We start from the raw sequence: 22,342 nt of genomic DNA, 5'->3' as shown, positions 1-22,342 counted from the left end.
ATCACCAGTTCACATGTGGCAACCCACTGAAGCTCAGCAGGTGTGAGGCTGGCCAGTGCCTGGATAGGAGACCTCGTGGGAAAGCTAAGGTTACTGCTGGAAATGGGACCAGTAGGGGGTGTTCAGCCTGTGGTTTTCAATTCAATTTATTTTTATATAGCGCCTTTCACAATAAGGTTGCCCCAAGGCACTAAACAATGCAAGTAACCATACATTTTGTGAATACAGAACAGAAGACCAGAAGACAACGGAGGAGAGGAACCAAAAACTCCTTAGTAAGGAGAAAAAAAACCTCTAGGGGTCCAAGGTCAACTGGCTGCCCAACCCCTTTGGGCATGCTAACATTATATAATTAAAAAAAGGAAATAAAAGTGGTTTGTGTGGGTTCTAAACCCCCTAGTATAGTGTTGGGGATACTATACCCTAGAAAGGCGCCGTCCTCTGGATGAGACATAAAACCAAGGTCCTGGCTCACTGTGGTCATTAAAAAACCCAGGGCGTTTCACAAAAAGAGTACGGGAGTAACCCCGGCATCCTGGCTAATTTTCACATTGGCCTTTACCAATCATGGCCTCCTAATAATCCCCATCTATGAACTGGCTTCATCACCCTGTTTTCCTCCCCATTCATAGCTGATGTGTGGTGAGCGTTCTGGCGCACTATTGCTGCTGTTGCATCATCCAGGTGGTATTGGATATGCTGTATATTTTCAGATGCATATTTTCAGATGCAGTGAGTTCTGTTGCAGGGGAAAGTGCCTGGTGTGGATGATTGCTGAGGGGGGTCAAGGGAGCTGTGAACAAGGAAATCCTTTTAGGAATAATTCCACACGAGCTGGTTATATAAAATTGCTTTTAGGATGATTTGCTCCTAAATATGAGAACACTTAATGCATCAAAACATTGTTTCAACTTAACAAAACCCCAGCTGAACATATGTGCTGTGAAAATTTTTCAAGTTTGGAAAGTTGCCATATTTTCTGCATATAATTATATTAATTAACAAAATGAAGGCTTTAAAGGAGGAAAAAACATAAAAACTTGTGGATCTCCGAATATATATATAAATATTCCTTTACTATTTTAAAAATGGCCTTTGGACAAAGTCCTGCACATTTTTTTTTCCTCGAACAAAACTTATCACCAGCGGGAATCGTGGATGAAAATAATTAAAGTTTAATTTAGCAGACATCCAGAACTTAGTTATCAGTAGGCATATTATTAATAGCAAAAATCACGTGTTGGACCCATAGAATACCTTACCTTCTTCTTTACAGTTTGAAGAGCATTTAGATCTTCTGTGAGCCTAGAGCTACTGTACGTCTTCAGTGTAGTTTCTCCGCCAAACCTATAGGTGGAGATGCAGCGCGTTCAAGTCCCGGCTATCTTATTAATGTTGCTGGTGTGTCTACACGGTGCTTCCTGCTACAGTGGAGAGTTCTTACGCTGAGCTGGAAAGTAGCGGTTTCAGCGGCGGGAGAGGCAGGGCAGCAATATAGAATATTTGGCTTTGTTATTTATGTTGTATTTGTCGTTTTGCACTTTTAAATAAATGCATTACTGCAGTAGGAAGGACAAAAGTTTGCGGCAAGGCTGAGAAACTAAGAGCGGGGTTAAGATCACTCCAGTTGGCAGAGAAGTGAAATGTCATCTTTTTTGTGGAGGTACGTTATTTCTTTGTGATATAGTTTCTTAACATAGTGTTGCACACTGCACGTTTTATACACTGTAATTAAATATAAACCATTATTTCGACTTAGATTTCCTAGTAGCTACTACTAACAGAAACATGATTATTTTTAGAATTAATACTAGTTGCACAAGGGAAGTAGTACAGTGTACACGTCAGCTTCATTTATTAAACAAGTATTTAACTACTGTAGCATCTTCCCCAGTTTGTGACTCCTGGTAGTAGTTGTAAAGATTCTGCTTAGCACTAATATTGGTATATTATTAATGTGTCTAAAGTTTACGGACTCGTGCTAACTGGAGAATGTAAAACCAGTAGCTGTGTTCCTATTAATGATTTTAAGAACACCTTTTTATGAATGCAGTTTTATCATTGTAACCTGCAATGTTAGAAAAGCAGTGTGATGACAGATGAGACACAGATCTGTTTTCGCACGTTAAGAAGTACACCATCAGAACATGCATACTTTAAAATGATGTCAGCTTTTTCGATGTGTTGTGATTATACCTTAGTCTCCCGTCAGACCATATAGAAAAAATGCTTAACATGATGCAGTCATTTTTGAGCATTTATGTAAGTGCATTCCTTTTGTCTGCTGTTACACCTTAAAATTTATTTTATATAACAGATTTCATTTTTATCATGTCAGCAAAGTGTGATTAAATTCTGCCCTCAATGTGTCTGTCACTAACCATGTGTTAGTTGTTTTCACAATTCAGAACTCCAAAAATAATGAAATATTTTACCGTTTTTTCATTTATGTTTACAAAAATGTTATAAACACTGCAGCTAGGATCACACCTTCCCCCTTCTCTTAACGACAGACTACTTTTCTTCTAAATTCTCTCCATTCATTGGAAGTTTCATTTCACACCTCTCTACACCTATTCTGCCTTCACACCTCTTGATTGGCCTCTCTTTCTGTCCCCTGCTCCCGCCTCTCGCTCCTCCTCTCTCCCAGCTTTTGTTCTCCCGCTACATTACCTTTGCCTACTGCCCTGTCTTTCTCACACCTGAAGAAGGCTTCAGGCCCGAAACGTTGTATTTTCTTTATTCTCTTTTCAGCATGGAATAAACCTATTACATGCTCCTTTGCAGCCTACGCAACTGATGCAGCTACCCACCTGAACTACTAGGTTATAAACGTTTTTTTTCCTATAATGGCAGACCAAGATTAATAGTTGTTTTGTTTGAATTCTGCTTGATTTGGCCATTGATATCTTATTTTGTGATGTGGTTTCGCACAAATAATGAAAGAACATGACAAGCACCTAATGCCTTTTAAAAAAAACAACAGCAAGTAACACTAACTATTCTATGTATAGTCTTCTATATGCTTATGCATGAGGATCTGAAATTACGTCAAATAAAAATCATGTTTTCAAGAAACATGTAGTGATCCATTGTAGCTCAAATGTAGAGTAAAAAGAGTAGAAGAATGGAAAAAAGCAAAGCAAACTGACCTAGTAAAAACAAGTGGACAGTGATGTTGTTTTTGCCGATGATATAAAATTGCTCAGGTGCTTCTCACAGAAGGTCATGGGCTTTTGATAGGTCTGACAGACTTCATCATCTGGTTATTTATTGAGAGTGATGTGACAGAGGGTACACTCATGTTGATATGTATCAGTGAGTTCAGAATGCCAGCTTGAATGAGTAGGGGTCTTTAAAAAGAGTTAATGCATTGATGTCCAGGTCTACCACTACACTAGGAAAGTAGATTTCATTATTAATGTGATTTGCCTCAACCCCTTGTTTTTGTATTGTTATATAACTGAAAAGTCTAAACAAAGCAACACCGGTTGCACACCTGTCGCCTGTCTTTTGATGTCATGTTCTGACAACAGGACGCTGATTTTTTTTTTGGGATGCAGAACACATCCAGTTGAAATGGTAAAGGGCCATAATTTATGAGCCCTGACAGAAACTAGCTTTAAATAGGTTTAAGCTTTTGTTTGTTTTTTTGTTTTTTATGCTAAATGCATAAACCGAGTATGGCTTAAAATGGATTTTCTGACCATGTCTCTTGGAGATCAGTCTGAGAAGAACTTGTTTCACTGCAGATGACCTGAGTAGCTGTCATGTCAATATGCTATGAGCCTTTCTAACGATTCCAATCAGATAATACATTCAAGGAGTGTCTGCCTCTTTGCACGTCCTAGTATGTACAGGTACTTAGACGTCTGCTTAGTGATGTTTGGAACTGCCAGTAGTTTATGACTCGACTTTATGGCTGCAACCCTTCTACCGTATATGAGGAATGAGGACCTGCACAAATTATAATCTGACACATCCTCCTTTTAGAGCCGTTCAACTTTTCACATGCTGCAAGCTCTACAGCACATTTCAGGTGGGTTTACTGACAAAGCTGACGGTATCACAGGCGCCCAGGAGACGCTGATCTGGCCACTGTCTGAGAAGACCCTGTTCGACTAAAGTGCCGCTATTCTGGTTTTCCTCTGGCAGCTTTGCCCCTCCTGCTTTGGGGGATCCCAGTCACAGCCGGCTCGTCTCAGTCACAGTAGTCTCCTAGGTTCAAACCAGGAACCATAGGGTTCGATTTGCATCCTATGTGAGCACCTTTACTTGATTTCCCCCCTCAGGGGCCTCAGCACATTTGGGAGACCCAGACAGTAGGTATAGATTTTGCTGCTCTGATACAATCTCGATAACACCTCAGCCTCGACACCCGAAGAAGACACATGAGCTCAGACTTTGTGTTTATACCTCCTACTCTTCAACATAAAATTAACTTTTATTGGTCTGAATTCTTCTCCCAGCATGCTGGATTACCACCTTTTGGAATAGAAGAAGTGTTGAGTGAAAGGCAGGCTTTTCGAAGCTCACCTGTTACGTGTGTTGGAGGCTAGTGAAAATTAAGGCTTTGCGCTCTTGATGTGCTGCTATATAGCCTGCTTTAAACAGCAGAAATTGACAGGTTCTGTGAGCTGTTGGGCAACATCTGGTTTCCTTAATGTAAGATTTTTGTGGCTCAGATTTTTGCTGCCACTGTGAAGTAATGGAACGGTTAAAGCCTCTTATTTAAAAACAAATATCTCTGTAGTTTCGATAATTATGTTGTAGGTCGGAGGAAGGGTTAAAAAAAAGCAGAGAATTTTGTTTTTCATACCACTGAAGTGTTGAGGAGTTTTCTGATTTAGTGTCTGTAATTACTTTTTTGCTTTTAGCGTTATGATTTCAACCCATCCTCGGTTTGAAACACGGCACTGACCTGAGAGAACTTAAGACAACTCGGATTTATTCAGTGCAACAGACTTAATTTCTTAACATTCCCAAAACCCAACACACAAACTGTGATGCTTTTGTGCCTCACAAAGAAACCACTCTCCTGCTGTGGTTAGTATACAGACTCAGTGGCACTAGCCCCTGACTGGGTGAACGTGCACTATTGAAAGACTCTTCAGCCGCGGCAGAGCACTGACTGAAATCTGTGATTTCGTGGCTATCATTCTGAACTCTGAGCAGAGGCTTTTAATGAAAGAGACACCAGTTTCCCAGCACATTCAGGAGGTTTCATGCGTGTTCTCTAAGCAGTTATATTTAAACTTTTATAGTTTTCAAGGGTAAGAGTTAATAAGATTAATTAAATTAAGTTTTATTAAAAAAAAGAAATTCATTAAATATATTCTTCCCATGGCAGTTATGTAAAATTATCTTAAGAACTGAAATACCTATAAATGTATCGATTGCATTAAATTGTGACTTATTTTAGCCCATATCCTATCACTCAGACGTGCATTTTCACAAACCTTATTTTTATCTGGCCGTGTCGAACACAAAGAGGTACTGTTAGAATCAGCCATGCGGGAGAAGACTTTCGCATGGAATTTGAAACATATAAGTGTGTCTCTGTTCACCTCAGTTCCTCGTCAGACTCACCAAAGACGCACATTTTCTGGATAGGCAGGTTAGGGAAGAAAATCTGGGATTTCTTTTGGCTTTCTCTAAGGTTGTGGCCTTCATTTTGTACATTGCTTCACTTTATGACTTGAGATAAAGTGATTCCAAGATGAAAGGAGATTGTGTTTTCTGTACTCTGAAAATAAATCAGATGCCATTTTAGTACTACGTTTTAGTGTGGAATGTGAAAATGTTTAAGAATAACTGTCATGTTTTCCTCACTGTTGGGTTGTTCAGTTCAATAAGGATTGGTTTTACTTTAGAAATGTCATTGTGGACAAATAAAATAAAGGTTTTTAAAGGTATTCTAAAGGTGTTTTGGACCTTTTTATATATATTTCAGTGTCAATTTCATATTTTGATATGATTATTATAATAAAAACAATTAATCTGTTCTAATACCTCTGGAGATTCATTAGATGATGAAGACAAAATCAGTACCTCGATCTCGTGTTTAGTTCAGCGTTTCACAGTTGTCATCCTAGAGTATCATCCATCTTCCTGTTTTTATGCCAGCAGAGATCTTTATTATTTAATCTTATCATGAAAGTATTTCTTTTCTAAAATGCTTTCAACTCTTAAAAAAATAGTATGGGGCTAGACATGAGCTCCCTCTCAAACCCCTCCTATTCAGGAATGATGAGCTGGTTTAATCAATGGGTCTACATATATTTCATTCATAATCAATTTGGCGTTTACAGCTTAAATTTGGAGAGCAACACTTTTAAAATATGCTGTGATAGACAAAAATGTCAACCACGTTTTGAAAGTAGTGCAGATAAAAGAGAATATTTCTGAATCCAAAATCTGATTGCAAAATCTTACAGTCAAGTAATTGGTTAAATTCAGGGTTCAGTAATTTTACCTAATTAAGAGCTCTGCTGAAACAAAGGCCAGTAGAGGCATGGATACTATAGGGCAGTGGAAGACCGGCTTAGTTAATGCATAACAGATTATTTGCGAATGGTATAAAGTGGAGCTGAAGAACAATGAGGAGGTTTATTGAAGCTGCTTTAGTTCAGCAGACACCAAAGCCTTTTTCTAGTTCTTATCTCTTTTCTCTTGTCTCTCCAGGGTTTGTTCAGGGCTGGTTCTGGTCATGCTGCTGCCAGCTCAAGCTGCTGGAGAGGACTCCTTATCCCTCAACACCTGGACTGATTTCTGGCTTTTCCGGTTTCTTCTTAATGTCTTGGGCTATGCTACAATTATTGTCCCCGGCTATTTGCTTATCAAATATTTCAAGAGCATCAACTACCTAGAAACAGGTTGGTCTCTACTTTTCTTTTATTGTACTAAAGGAACTTTAATTAAGAGCTTGAGTCTTATTTTTAACTGATTTTGGTGGTTCTTCTTTAGTGTTTGGTACCAGTAATTCTCATTAATTTTACTCCGTTTATTTAAATATTTTGCTTGTAGAACCAATGAACATTATTATTTATGTATATCAATAATAATATTATGTCTGATGATATTAATGCTTAAGAAAGTGTGGCTTGTTCATTAGCAGAGAGTTAAAATACCTCAGGATACCTCAGCTGCTTATTAATTCATATTTGATGTCACTTTGTGAACAACACCCATGTGCAAACAAAGCACTGAGCTGAATATATTTGTTTTAGCCCATCCTAAGTTTTCACCTGTTGGAACAGAGCAAGCCTAACAACTCATTGAAAAGAGCTTCAGTTGTTATCATTGCAATAAAAAAATTATCACTTTAGAAAAAGCGTACTTTTTTTCTGGAATTATTTTAGGGCAATGCATTCATGTAATACAGTTATGTTAAGTGTTTTTTTCCACCCAGTATTATATTTTTGCGTTTATCCGCAGTCTTATTATTTTTTATGTTCACACTTTGTTGGCACCTGTTTCTGACATTTATATAAGATCACTTTATTGGCCATATACAGTATTACAGCAGATGCAGTGATGTTTTTGTCTTAATGCAGATAGGCTACAGTAGCTGTACAACTGGGTTTTAAGCTGTTGGAATCTGCAAGTTGTGGGCTGATACTGACAGCATTATAGGCCCTATGACTGGGATGTCATGAGATAATTAAATCTTTAACACAGAGGTTGTTGCCACTGTTACTCTTGTGATGTGCAGACGAACCTGCTTGTAAAAGAGGCAAAATGGCCTGCTCATAATTTCTCCAGTAAAAATAATTTAGCTGTGTACTTTGCATAAGTATTTAGAACTTCACTCAGATTTTCAAATTTGTCATTTTACAGACTCATAATGCCATTTTAGTTTTAACTAAAGGGTAGAAAGCCCTCAATTATATGTGTGTTTCATATTGTGTTGTGGCACAATCTGCACCTCAATTTCAGTTTTTATCAAATGAAAGTTCAAAGTAATCTAGTCCAACAGAGTACATTTATTTTAAAATCCCTGTGTCTGAAAGAGACTGAGTTAATCTGTTATGGAGACTGTAAGGAAACTGACTGTTGTATACAGTGCTGATGAAACGTCAGTTACAGCAATAAAGAAATTTGTGCATGAATGTCGCTAGGCTAGTATTTATACATAGCACCATGGCTTGAAAACACTTTGGGTTGCATAACGTAAATCTATATTGTGTAAAAGACAGTACATCCCTTTTAATAAATATTGGTATATTTAGGTTTAAATTATATCATTTCTGAATCATGATGCACATATCCTACAGTATTTCCTGTACATTTTTGTTTGTGTTACAGTAAACCATTAACCTACACTTGTATTATGTGCACTTACAGTACTAAAGATTCTTCTTTATAATGCTTTTTGTTCTAGGTGAACCAGACCTGAGGATTAGGAATGATGAAATGCTTTAGAATATATGATTTAAGCTTTAACGGTTAAAGAAAATTCAGTATAATAAACCTTTTTTATCGCAGTTTTTGTAAAAGCAAATATATATATAAATATTTATACGACATTACTTGTGAGAACAGCTCAGCCATAATTATTTTTGGATTATTTTGGTTATTTGCTAGAACAAAGATATGTTTGTACACTAGTGTAAGAAACTAGGCCTATTAGAATTCAAGCAGCATGGTGCAGCATAAGATTTCTTCCAAATAATTCCATGAAAAATGACTGAGTTATACATATTCTTGTTAAAAGTGTGCAGTTCAGTTAATGATTTCATAAAATAATCTTTATTAAATATAGGTTTTAAAAAAGTTTTAGAAAAAAATCATTTCATCAAATGAAATTAATAAAACCAATAATAAACAATAAAAACAAAACACATAATATGCAATTATGCTGGGACACTAGACTAGAGTGATGTGTGAGGCTGATGTGATGTGAACTTGCTGTAACATTTCTGAAAAAACCCGAAATAGAACACTGGGTAAATACTAAGAAAAGGCTGAAGTGCTGTTAAGAACTGGACACGCTGATAAAGCTTAGGTAATGCTGATAGATAAGATCACTTTATTGACCATATACAATTTCTTGTATTGGGAATTTGTCTTTTCACATACCCCAAAGTGCTCTCCATGAGACACACAGACAGGGAGAGAAACTTTGGGTCAGACCGAGGGGTCAGCCATTTATACGGCACCCATGGAGCAGTTGGGGTTAAGGGCCCCTTGCTCAGGGGACCAACAGAGTAGGATTTCTCTGCCGGCCATGGGATTTGAACCGGCAGCCTTCCAGCCACAGGTGCAGATCCTTGCCCAGTGTGAGTTATGGTTCTCCATATCCACTTATAAATATAAACAGTTGAAACTGTTCATTAATATAAAAAGTATTCAGTCTAGTAATCAAAGTATAAAATCTTGTTTATGATTTTTGTTTTGAAAAAAAATATGTATAATGTTAACATGGTAGTGTGGCAAAGGAATATTACCTCAAACGTATTACCTCGTCTTTCCCTGACAGACCCAGGGAACCCAATACACTGGCTTTGTTGTTTTCTCAAATAGACCTGTTTGACTTTTTGGAACCTAGAAGTACACTGGCACACTCCCATCATGTTACGGTGATCGATATGGAGCAATGTTTCTTGTTGTTTTTCGAAGTTGTAATAGGGCAAATAACTGAACCGTCAAAAAGGAAACTTTTCCTAGTGCCAGGACAGGTAACAATAAAATATTCATTGGCCGTTCCTCCCGCTGGAGAACAGTTTGTCTTCCATCACCCTAAACCCAACTGATGAGGCCAAGGAGGAATCCACCAGCTCTTAGACAGGTTCAGCAGGTGTTGTATGTACTGTGCAGTCTGGTCATGATGAGGATTCTTTGATCCATTATTTTCTCATTCTGACATCTGTGGGTTTAGGGTATAGGGCTGTGCTCCTTTCTAGATATTCTTCCTTCCTTCTGGTTTGGTATCGATGTTCCCTTTCCTCAGGTTTGCTGTTAACTTATGTTTGAAATGCTTCTTCTGGCCATCTCTTGTTGCTTTGGCCAAGTGAGGAGAAAAGAGCTTTATTTATGAGCCTGTAGCCTTACATCAGGGCAACTGAATGGATCTTATGGTGGACGTTGTCATTGTGTAGAAGTATTTGTGGTCACCAGTTTGGGAGAGAACGTGTTAAAATATACAGTCCATGAAGTGAAAACGATCAGGATTGCATTGCGATCCCACTTGCTCTAAGAACAGACCTTACAGTGTGCTCAATCTTTTACCAGTGTGTGGTAAGTGGACATCACATAGCCTTGCTGCCAGTGTAAGACTCCAGAGGTATATGGTTTCTGATACTGTTGTCTTATTTTGTATAACCCATTCTGCATATCTCTGGGTGCATTTTGGAAAATAAAAGTTTATTTTGCCTTTCCCTCTGTCTTTGCTTTTCTAACATCCTGGCTCTGCACAAGACACCATAGAAACTATGAACAAAGATGAGAAGTGAATGTTAAATTTTGGTTAATGTAATCAGTGGAATACCAGAGGCCTCTGTACTAAAACCACTTCCCTTCCTGATTTCCATCAGTGATCTAGGTGTATTTAATCAGACAAATTTGCGGATAATACCAAAATTTGGAAAACTGACAAACTATGTACTGGTAGCAATTGGAATTAAAAGAACTAAAAAGTATTTGAGAAAAATTTCAAAACTTGGCAAACCCCTGACTGATGACATTTAATGTAGACAAGTGCAGGGCTTTGCGTGCAGGTAGGAGAAACAACCTCTAAATACTTAATGGTAAACACTGAGATGTTTCCTATTGTTTGCCACTGGGTACGTATGAAAAATACATGTATAGTATTTATGTTGGCACACCATTTACATCTTCTAGATAACAGGGGGAAGCAATTAAAAAGACAAACAAAATGTTAGGATATATAGTTATAAGTGTACAATTCAAGCAAAGGGAAATTATTTCCCCAGTTCGGAGAAGAGCAGATTCAGACATCCTGGAACTTAAGAGAATATCCTACATTGACAGGTTGGAAGAACTGAACCTTTTTAATTTTGAGTGGAGAAGATAGCGAGGAGGCTTGACACAAGTATTCCTCATTCTCAAGAGTATGGATAGAACCAACCCAACAGACTTCTTCAGAATGAGAAGTGCAACAAGACCCAGAGGACACAGGTGGAAACTTTATGGAAGTACATTTAAAACTGAGAACAGAAGTCTTTACACAATGGTTTGTTGGAGTATGGAACAAGCTAGCCTGCAATGTTGTTGAAGCTGATACCCTGGTTTCTTTGAAGAAATCACTTGCTGAGCTTATTGGATCATTGATAGTTACCAATGGGCTAGGTGGACCAAATAACCTCCTCTGATTTGAACTATTATTGTGTTAAAGTGATCTAATTAAGTACAGGTCTTAAATGAAAACCCGCAGAGAAACTGGCCCTTCTGACTATCCTTGGCATCAGTGGGCTTTAGTAATGGAGCCTAGAAAATTAATTAAAATGTGGAATTGACTGTCCTGTCATTGTGCTAAAGAATAGGAATTTTATTTTTCTGTTACAGGAGTTGTTGCTGTGAGCAATTCTGAGTTGGGTGAAAGTAAAATGAAAAAAAGTGTTGAAGCACCCAACTTGTTTTGAAAATAATGTTTCTAGATTCCGAAAATATTGTACAGAAACTTGTACTGTATCGCTTAAAAGGGATGATTACTGAAGCCAAGATACCTAATGAAGTTTTTACCAACTTTGACAACTAAAACAATCATGAAGATAATTTTTCATTTTTAGAAATAGGTGAGAGAGTTTCACTGAGATTTCTTTAGTCACAGTGATACTTTTTCAGTTCTACGGATTGAGAATTGATATTTCATCATTTGCATCTCCAGTAAATTATATTAACTGAATGCTAATGATCAAAGGTTTTACAGTTGCATGGTCACAAGGCTTCAATGTTCTGCTTTGCTGAAGCTGAATCTCTTCACTTACGTACTACCTGAGCCAGACCTACTGTATGTCATCTGCTTTTCTGTGGAGCTTTTTGGTGGTTTGGCTCATTCAAATGCAAGATAACCTTGTGAGAAGTCATAATAATTGGAATAAAACACTGCTGGCTGTTCTAATCCAGCCTGGCTCATTTGTCATTTTACTTAATTTAAAAGTCTTTGCAAAACATGCAGTGGGCATGAAGAGGATATTGAAACTACCATCCGGGATATTTACCTTCCATCCTGGTGTATCTAGTCGTAGACTAGGATTATTTATTTTCTTTACTATAATTCCGTTATTTTGTAATTTAATTTAATCGCAGTGTAGTAACTTGTCTGGTAATATTTCTGTTTTCTTTACAGGTCGTGGCATTTGTTTCCCTCTTATAAAGTCCTGTGTTTTTGGGGGTGAAGCAAAATCTAGTCTGCTAGAGGAAGTGCCTACAGCATCCAAAACTGAGGCAACAGAACCATCTTCAACAGCCAGACAGGCTTGTAAACTGTTGTTCTGCACTGCTGGACTACAGGTGCGATCCGGGGGGAAAGCGTCAGTGACATGGCTCAAGATTGGCTGCACCTGCTTCACAGCCCCAGCATTTTAAAACTCTCATGGAGCTTCTATGTTGCCTTTAAAGGTTTTAGCCTCTCAGACGTTTAAAAATCTGAACGTGCAATCCCAAGATCAGGCGTCGTATAGTGTTGACTCCGTTTCTGGCCACATTTATAAACTTTGCTTAGATCGATCTACAATATTGCCCTAAAATCCAATCACCTCTTCAATATTTCAATGAAAGCACTCAATTAAGGGTTAGGAGAGAGTGTATCAAACGAAATAAGGGCTAAACATTCACCGATCAGAGCTTTCAAAAAATAATTAAATGCATAATTAAATTTATAAGTTTACATACAATACCACAGTACAGTACAATACACCAATAAATACAGGTGTAATATTTTCTGACACTTTTCATCTGCAGGAAAAAACATGTTCTAATCAAGAGCTCCAGTTTATCTTTTGTAGAATCTATACATATGGGACCAACAAAGTCCAAAGTATTAAATCCTTACTACAAATGTAAGTACTACTAAAAATGTATCAAGCACATTTTCCAAGCTATAACGTTTTGTTTAATACTTTTATTTAAGTGGTCTTGCTCGTCTCCTTTTTTGGTTTTGTCAGCTTGTCTACTCCTTAGATCAACAAGGTGCACATTCATTTTAACTGTATCTCTGGTAACAAGCATAATGGTTTACCTTGCCAAACCGGGAGAACGATGTCAGTCATATGCAAGCTTGCCAGAAATATGCTGCTACACAAGTTAGGTTTTCTGAGCCATCAGAAAACCCTTTTAGTGAATCCTGGAAAATGTCATGTTTATGCCACTAAAAAAAATAATAGGTTTTATTTATGTTACCTAGTCATCTTAGTTTTTTCAGTTACTTTTGTAAACAAGATGTATTATTTTGTAGTATATGTCCAATCGAAATTTCAGAATATCAGAGAAAAAATCTCCTGCATGCTCCTGAAAAACGAGGAAATGTCTTTAATGGTGGAAAAAAGCATTGTAAATACACAACATGGCGCCTGATCTTGGGATGCATGAAAAGTTCTTGTACAAAAAGTTTCTCTTGACTATTTTCCGTGTATTTGACTTGAATATTGACACTTTAACATAATGTTCCTAATCCACATTATCAAAAGCACCCTTGCTTATTTGTACTTCCAGGCTTCTTACTTAACATGGGGCATCCTTCAGGAACGAGTTATGACCCGCACCTACGGGGCTACCAGCACAGAGGAGGGTGAGAAGTTCAAGGATTCCCAGTTCCTGGTCTTCATGAACCGCATCCTTGCTTTGACGGTGGCTGGCCTGTACTGTGTCCTCACCAAGCAGCCTCGTCACGGGGCCCCTATGTATAAGTACTCCTTTGCTTCCCTCTCCAACATCCTGAGTAGCTGGTGCCAGTATGAGGCCCTCAAGTACATCAGCTTCCCCACCCAGGTGCTGGCCAAGGCGTCAAAGGTCATCCCGGTTATGCTCATGGGAAAGGTCATTTCTCGCAAAAGCTACGAGTACTGGGAATATTTCACGGCTGTGCTCATCTCTGTTGGCGTCAGCATGTTCCTTCTGTCCAGCTCCACCCACAAGCACCCCTCCACCGTCACCACGTTTTCGGGAGTGATCATACTGGGTGGCTACATCCTTTTCGACAGCTTTACTTCCAACTGGCAAGACAACCTCTTCAAGTACAAGATGTCCTCGGTGCAGATGATGTTTGGCGTCAACCTCTTCTCTTGCCTCTTCACGGTGGGCTCCCTCCTGGAGCAGGGGGCCTTGTTTGACTCTCTGGGCTTCATGAGCCGCCACTCAGAGTTTGCCTTCCATGCTGTGCTGCTCTCTGTGTGCTCAGCTTGTGGCCAGCTATTCATCTTCTACACCATCAGTCAGTTTGGTGCTGCTGTCTTCACCATCATCATGACCCTGCGGCAGGCCATCGCCATCCTGCTGTCGTGCTTCCTGTATGGCCATGCCATCACCATGGTGGGGGGCCTGGGGGTGGCCGTGGTCTTCCTCGCCCTCTTTCTCAGGGTCTACGCTCGCAGCCGCATGAAGAAGAGGAGCAAGAAGGCTGCGCAGAGCCAGGCGCTGGTCCAGAAGGTTTAGTCACCTAAACCACTCTGCAAAGAGACATTTCCTCAACTAGATCCTATTTTAAAAGGTTTTGTTTCTATTTTCTGGATTTGTACTTTGTAAATGTAAGATGCCGCAGAGAGGCAGATGCCTTTGTTTCATGTGTTTGACTTGAATATGGACACTTCCTAATGTACTGGAAAGTTAACCAGGTAGTGTTGAAGCAAGTAAATGGATCACTCCTCACAGTTGCTTCTTTCTTTTGAATCCAGCGTCACAGTGATCGACTCTGGGGATGTTTCTATATATTATAGAAAGTGGATTTATAAAAATGGCTACTGGAAGTGACAGGAGGACTTGTAAAGAGCAGAAGGAAGTCCATCCAGGCTGTTAAAAATATTATGATTTCTATGTGTCTTGTCTATAACCGTCTGTCTTACTTTCCATGCACTTTGCGATGTTTGCAAAACTAGTTCTTGCGGAAGGTTTGGGACTGACTAAAACAACAAAGATGGACAAAGAAAATAGAGCAGTAGTCTTGTCCCTGCAAGAAAGGCAGCACTGATGGCAAATCTTTGCAGACAATACAAGGTCCAAGAGGTGATTATCATGATGTGACAAAATGTGCAATTCCCATTGAAGGCCTGAACGCCTACGCCAGGCTTCCTTCTCCAGGCAACAGAACTGAATGTTGTTCCGTTGCAACTCTCTGTAGGTGAAAGTTTAAATATCGCCTTCTGCACTGTCTTTTTCTTTAGACAGTTTTTGCCTCTCCAGATAAATGCAGTCTTGCTTTAAAAAAAAAAACATCAGGAATATTTAACATTGGTCCACATTCTAAATAAAAAAACAAAAGACATAAATGAAGTCTTTCTCTGTACTGAAACGAGGATTGTTCCTCAAGACTTCTTTTTTTTCTGAATTTGTAAAAGAGAATTGTGTGCGATTGTGACTTCAGTTTGAGGTGCTGAATCCTTTTAGATTAAAAAAAAGAGAGCTCCCTGATGGACTTAGCTAATATTGCCATCCTTAACGTAATGGCATCATTTAACACTCACTTTACTAAAACCAAAGGAGACGGCAACAAAGGAATCACTGCCAGGGTTCTAAAGATCCCTCTCGTGTTTGTCAAAAGCTTTTGTGACTGTTTTATCACATTGTTGAAAATCATGAACACATTATTAAGTTTATGTTTTGCTGTCACTGGTTGTAAAATGCATAGTATTAATTCTTTCTTAATTTGTTTTTGCATTAATCACATTCATTTCTGCATAGGAAACACCTGGAGCACAAGAGACATTCCTGTACTTGTCAAATTAGTTTGTTGTTTTATTGGGGGGAGGGGGCATTTTGAAGACATTTTTCCAGTCAAAACTGTGCAACACGGATAAACTATTTGGGTTTTTTTAAAAGTCATTTTCTATCCAGCGTCTTGAAAACAGTGCTTGAGGAGGACTACATAGGCATCTTTTCTGCCCGTAGTTTGGCAAAAGGAATGTAAAGAAAGTGCTACAAGTGGAAGATCTATGAAATGTCGGTAAGGGAACCACAAAATGGTACTTGTATTTCATTGTGCAGTGTTTGTTTGTTTGTAATTGCATTAAACATATGGCGTTAAAAAAGTATTTGAAATATATTTAACATGCCTTTGAGAGCAGTTAGTACACGGAGGACAGGCACTGAAAACTAAGGACATGTCCAAAACCGTTTGTCTGATGAAGAAGCAAAGAGGGTAGCAGGCCTGGAGTAGAAAACCAGGCACCTCTGCAGTTGTTTACTAACTCTGTGCTGCTGTCAGGGCATAAGTCTATTTATGTCTTTCATTAAAAAAAATCATAATAAGAGCCAGTGTATGAATCAGTAGGTTGGTGTGCAATGAATTTGAAATTAATATGAATTCATCATTTGTGGCTCATTAACACATTTTAGGCTAGGGTTGTATCAGGTGTTAGGTGCATTGTTTGTTAATATACCAATTCATCACCTCCAAGGAAATTTAAGGCCTGTTGGTTTCCATCAGCCAAGCTTATGATATTTTGTAAAACTTTTCCCTTAACAAAATGGACACCTTAGCTAAATCTTGAGCCTGTTGTTCGTAGATCTGTATTTTATTTCTTAATCCAAAACTGGTACTGGTTTTCCTTTCTTTAGTGACTTGTGAATGTGTCAGTTCTTATATTTGTATACCTAAACTTTTTATGTCATTTACATTTCATTTTTATATACTGTATATGAATATACAATGAATAGTTTGTGGTAACACATTAAGAGAGCAATAGTCTCTTACAAGCAGTGTTTTTCCTGATCATGTATTTAAATTTCTGTTATTAGCAACATAGCCAGCACTTAAGAGCAAGAGATGTGAAGAACAGGGTCGAGATACAATTGTGCATCAGGTGAATGTCCTGGAAATGTCCTTTGATGATACTCTAAATACTATGTTCTTGTGATTTACATTTAGAAATGGAAAAACTAGACAATCCATGGTCAAACATGGAAAAAAGCACGTTAATCCTGTAGTCAAATCAGTTGCTTTTGCCCTGCACAGCACAGATGTACTGTAATGCATAGTAACGTACTGCAGACTGAGCTCATTTCTGTCCACAAACAGAAAAAAATGCCAAAAGTCCACCTTATGGAAAAAAGGCAAGGAGTTGCAATCCTGTGGCAGTTGCACAAGCTGGTTGTGTGCTCAGTCTGGCAGCATAGATGTTTTCTAGTTTACGTACATTTTGTTGAAATGCACCACACAATACAGATTTAAAAAGGATTTCTGTAAGAAAAATGTGCCGTGTGATAGCAATAATGATACAATACTTTCGTGATCTAAAATAAATCGTGTTGATAAAAACAGACTGTCTGGTTACTTGAAAAGCATTTGAATAAGTAATAAGTTATTAGTTATTTTACATATGAGATAATAGGTTTCTGTTAGTTCAAAATGCTCCCAGTAATACTAATGGACAGGAACAACGTAACACCATGTGCATAGATGTGTAGCTTCTGATAAATGTCTGCTGTACACGTGTACTGTTTAAAGGTGGTGGACAAAACACAGTAACACCAGTTTAAAGTCACTTAATGGGCCACCAAGTGTGGGCAATATGGTCTGTACAGTATGTGTTGTGTCATATAGCCTACCAGCCCCAAGAATTCTACAGCACCATTCGTCCAAGAGAAAGTCAAATCAACTCCTACCTGGTTGGTAAAGATACTGTATAAAATGCTCTCTGAGGCCCTGTTCTAAAATATCCCATGAATGCTCAATTGGAATCAATCAATACTGAAATGCTGTTTTGCTTCAATGCACCACAAGATCATTAGCTCTCAAGTCTCATGCCTTGGTCTGAAAATCTCACACAGTTGCATAAAGTTTCAGTTGATTAAATGAGTATAAATATTTGAAATTGCTATAGGGACTCACAGTTCAGTTAATTAACAAATGTGTTTTTGTACGTGAATAAAAGAAACCATCAGTACAAACAGTGTACGTTCTCAATTTTCAACGCAAAATCTCATGCATTAGGGTTTCTGACTCTTTGGAGCTGTGTTAGTAAGATGTAGAAAAAAAAAACAGGGTTTCCTTGCCGCTGGATAATTGGGTCACAGACAAATGCGTTGTCCCTTGTGTGTCACTTGCCACCTAATTTTCTTAATGAAAAAAGAGTTATTGCCTCAGTTAGTATAAGATTATAAAACAGCACCTAAATAGCAAAAAGAACTCGATGGCCTGATGCAGACTGAAAATAGCAAATGTCAAGATGTTTTAAGCCCAAAGCTCTTCCATGGACAGCTCTTTTTCACATTCACAGCCACCATGGACTCCACTTGCAGCCATAATTATAGGTAACCAGACCTGTTCATTGTTGTTATGTGCAATACTAAGCATGCATATATTATTATATATAACAAATGAGCCACACCTGTGTGCAAACTCTTACATTCTATTTGCTTGGTATTCCACATTTACACGGGTGTTTCCATTTTTTTTGCACTACCTATATATACTGTGCATAGTACTGTACACACAGTACATAGTTTATATACGTTCACCAGCTATATTATTGGAATATATGAATGTATCCAACAAGAAGTAGAAAAAAGCATGCTTTATGAAGAATTACTTATAAACTCATTTCATTCCAAAACAGGTTAGCATTTCTTGAAAGGTTACTGGGTTAAATACTTTCTTGAAACAGAAAACTACACAATCTCCTTCTTTCCAGGCCAGAATAACAAATGAAATAGAATACTCCTGTATGTCCTGTTTTTTTTACCTTCTCTTTACTGTATCATGTCCCCACTCGTGTCCTCTCTATATCCTACCTGCCAGTGACCTTTCATCACCTCAAAGCTCACCTTCAGTATTCAAATCATTTCTAGCACTTCTCTTCTCACTGAGCAAATTTGCTTCTGCTGAAGGCTTTCAGATGCATGATTACTCTGTCTGCTTTGTTGTGAACGATGTATGAAGCACTTTAGAAATACAGCAGGTGCTTTGGCTCATAATTATCAGGTAATGCTAACAAATTAGCTCTTTGTCAGGGTGGTACAATGAGAGGTTGTGGTATACAGTAGTTACACAAAATGTTTTTGCACTCCTTATTAGCTCCTTTCGAAAAGTGACGAAATGCTGTAGCATGCATGATACTAATTCCTTAAAAGCGCTTCATTGAAAGGGGTACCTGTGTGCCTTATTGTATGCATTACAAGGACAGCACCTGTCATATCACAGTGTCCCTAGTCACCATACTTGGCGTAGGTTTGGAAACTGTGGTCCAGAGGGAAGAGTTGTCACTTATCCACTAGAAGCACTTAAAGCAGTAACCTGGTTTTCCTAAGAGGTCCCCCTACAGATCCCGCCTAACCTTGCTCAGCTTCTCAGATCTAACAACATCAGGCTTTGTTCATAAGAGATAAGTGTTTCAATTGAGAAAAGAGAGATAGAGAGGAGGCACACACTCAAAATAATTTACAGCCTGTTTGTGTAAGGAAGACTAAGCTGCAGTGATGCTATGATTTAATGAAATGGATCACATGTGTTCTCAGACTGTTTCTGGCAGAAGCCACACAACAAACAGCACATTCTCTAGACTCCAACAATGCTACCAGGCAATCAGGAGCAGCCATGTTCTCTCTGAGACCCAGTCTATCAGTATAACACCCTAGGAGGGGTCTCCTGCACAGCAGCATCTACAGTTACCAACACAATACAAGGCTTCCAGCAGCTCAGCTTACTGACACAGGTGACCTAAAGTCTTTGTGACTTCATATTACAAAGTTACATTGTCATCTAGGATGACAGACTGTTATTTTGGCCAAGAATAATATGTATTGATTTTGGGTTTTTTTTGTTTGGTAGTAGGAGAAACCATGGCATTTAAAGTCAACCTGTTATTTTCTTCTGTAAAACCAGGTATTAATTAAGGCATACATGGATGTTCAGAGTGACCTCAGTGTTTAAAAATGTATAGTATGCAAAAACATCTGGAGATTCCAGGTTTTGAACACGAAATATGACAAATCTGAATTCCCCCCCCACCACCACACACATTTCATTCCCCCAAAAACCTGTGCATAACAGAACGTCACCTGTGCATTGAACTGAGTGATTTCTCACCACACAGTTTATGAATTCATGGTAGTAGTTTACTCCGACTGTGGCTTCAAAAGGCAGGTTTGTCCTCTGAGTCACAAAACCCATTATGTTTTACTTTATATTATTTTTTTATTTCTGAGTAGTTCCTGAGTTGCCCAATCACTAAAGGTGCTTCCATAGAGTGCAGGCTGTAGTGCGGACACTGCTGGTGTCTTCCATGAGTCAGCAGTGACTGGGATTCCCCAAGCAGCTGAGCACAACTGGTGCTACATTGCTGAGCTGCAGTAGGTGGGCTTGAGCCTCAGCATGTCACACACTGTTGAACCCTTGGGACTTGCCAGAATGCAGGGAGAGATGCTTCTTGAGTTGGTGTAAGGCAGTGTAGCTCACAATATGCCAAATGGCAGTCAGTTGTGGTGGTGAGCTGAGCTGATCAGCACATCATGATTCAAAGCACAGAGGATATTTAGAAAATGGTGGTTTGAAGAAGAAGAAGCACTTTCAACTTCATAAGTGTTGTATTACAAAGTGAGAACACTCTTCTTTCTGATCTTCATGACTACACAGGTGTTCTACTGAAAATCTGCTTGCCTCAGAGCACAAAGTCAATGATGATTAAGCACAGCTTTCTGGTGTTATTTTATTATTATTGACCCCAAAACATAAATGAATGACCCTCTTCATAATGACTATTAATGCTTTCCTTCTAAGTTTAGGTAACAATGTATATAGGAATGGTCATAAGAACATAAGAATGGTTACTCACAAGAGAAGGCCATTCAGCTCATCTATACTCTTTGGTAGTTAAAATCTGATGCAATTAATATCTGAGGATCTCATCCAGCTGTTTCTTGAAAGAATCCAGGGTTGGAGCTTCAACATCACGGCTGGGTAGATTTTTCCACACTCCCACACAACTTTGTTAAAGGAGTGCCTCCTGTTCCAGATTTTAAATACACGTGCAAGTAGGTTTCTTTTTTGTACTCTGGCCTGCTGTTCCACAATTATTTTGATGAATTCCAATATTTGAATTTGTCGAAGCTTTAAAGATTTTGAAATCTTTCAGTCTTCTCTGTTTAAGACTGAAAAGGTTAATTTCTTTCCTCCTGTCAGCATAGGACATTTCTATAACCCTTAGAATGTATGTTATAATTTCAGTCTTTTAATTATCTTTTAATTTTTGTTACCTAAATCATACACTTTATTCTATGAAATCAAGACCTTGCCAGTACAATTTTAACTTAACATTCCTTGATTTGAATATTATGTTTGACTATAACCCTAACACTTTGATTTATTTTTGCTTCTCTACATTGTCTAGAAGATGTTAATGATGCCTTCACTTAAACACCTACTTTATGTCTTTTTATAAGTAGTTTCATCAAGCTCTTTCCCATTTTGTATATAGTTTGTTTTAACTACCAGCGTATAATACCTTGACTTGTCTACATTAAATGCCATCTACCAGGTGCTTGCTCAGTCTTGAATTTTGTCTGTTTTTTTTTCAGTTGTGAATACCTGGGGGAAAGAGACACTTCAAAACCTTCCCTGCTTTACTCTTTTTGAGTAATTCCCTGTCTTTTACTCTTTTTGTAAAGAAGCATGTGAACTCATTACGATATTTTTACTTACTCTCAAAATGCTCCTTTGACAAATGTGTGTGTATTTCGTTCTTAGAAAAGTCATTCCGAAATTTGGAATTGTGTAAAACGTGAAACTTAACAGTTCTTCAAATTACTGTACTCTGGTCTTTTGGCAATTCAGTGAAGGAGAAAGTGGAGAAAACATAAACATCCCCTAAGTACTGTACGTAAATGGTTTAATTTTTACTTCCCCGTGTCTGCAACAGTCAAATTAATAAAGATGAGCTGTGTTGCAGTCACTAACGTTCATTAACATTTCAAATTCTGAACAAGTTCTCTCTTGCTCTCATTCCTTAATGGTGTATCTTATTTTAATGAGTAAGGTCATAAACAGCCTGTAATAAAGTACAAAGTGTGTACTTTTTCCAACCATTAACAAACTAGCACGGTACAGTACCCTGAGAAGAAAAGTAAAGGACAGGACTTGTTAAACAAAACCCAAGAGAACTTTGTAGTTAGTATTACTTGTATTAGTGGCAGAAAATGAAAAATAATAGGGCACCTTACCCCATTTGCTCCC

General features: G+C 38.2%; 1 protein-coding gene across 1 annotated transcript; it reads left to right on the top strand.

Moving 5' to 3' along the window:
- Window positions 1-1,405: 1,405 nt before the first annotated feature.
- slc35b2 (solute carrier family 35 member B2) lies at window positions 1,406-17,431 on the top strand. The gene is made up of 4 exons (XM_088931730.1): window positions 1,406-1,663; window positions 6,685-6,875; window positions 12,311-12,474; window positions 13,675-17,431. The coding sequence occupies exons 1-4, from the start codon at window positions 1,644-1,646 to the stop codon at window positions 14,611-14,613; spliced, it is 1,314 nt and encodes a 437-aa protein (XP_088787856.1). The 5' UTR covers window positions 1,406-1,643; the 3' UTR covers window positions 14,614-17,431.
- The last annotated feature ends 4,911 nt before the right edge of the window (window positions 17,432-22,342 follow it).

The sequence above is a fragment of the Atractosteus spatula genome, chromosome 2 (genome assembly GCF_055471065.1).
Source record: "Atractosteus spatula isolate fAtrSpa1 chromosome 2, fAtrSpa1.hap1, whole genome shotgun sequence".
Lineage (NCBI taxonomy): Eukaryota > Metazoa > Chordata > Actinopteri > Semionotiformes > Lepisosteidae > Atractosteus > Atractosteus spatula.
This window is presented reverse-complemented; position numbering and strand designations above follow the sequence as displayed.

Bases quoted from the DNA above. Each gene is read 5' to 3' on its own strand.
- slc35b2 (XM_088931730.1), top strand. From the start codon at position 1,644: ATGTCATCTTTTTTGTGGAG. The intron at 6,876-12,310 runs GTTGGTCTCTAC...TTTTCTTTACAG, and splicing joins CATCAACTACCTAGAAACAG to GTCGTGGCATTTGTTTCCCT. The intron at 12,475-13,674 runs GTGCGATCCGGG...TTGTACTTCCAG, and splicing joins TCTGCACTGCTGGACTACAG to GCTTCTTACTTAACATGGGG.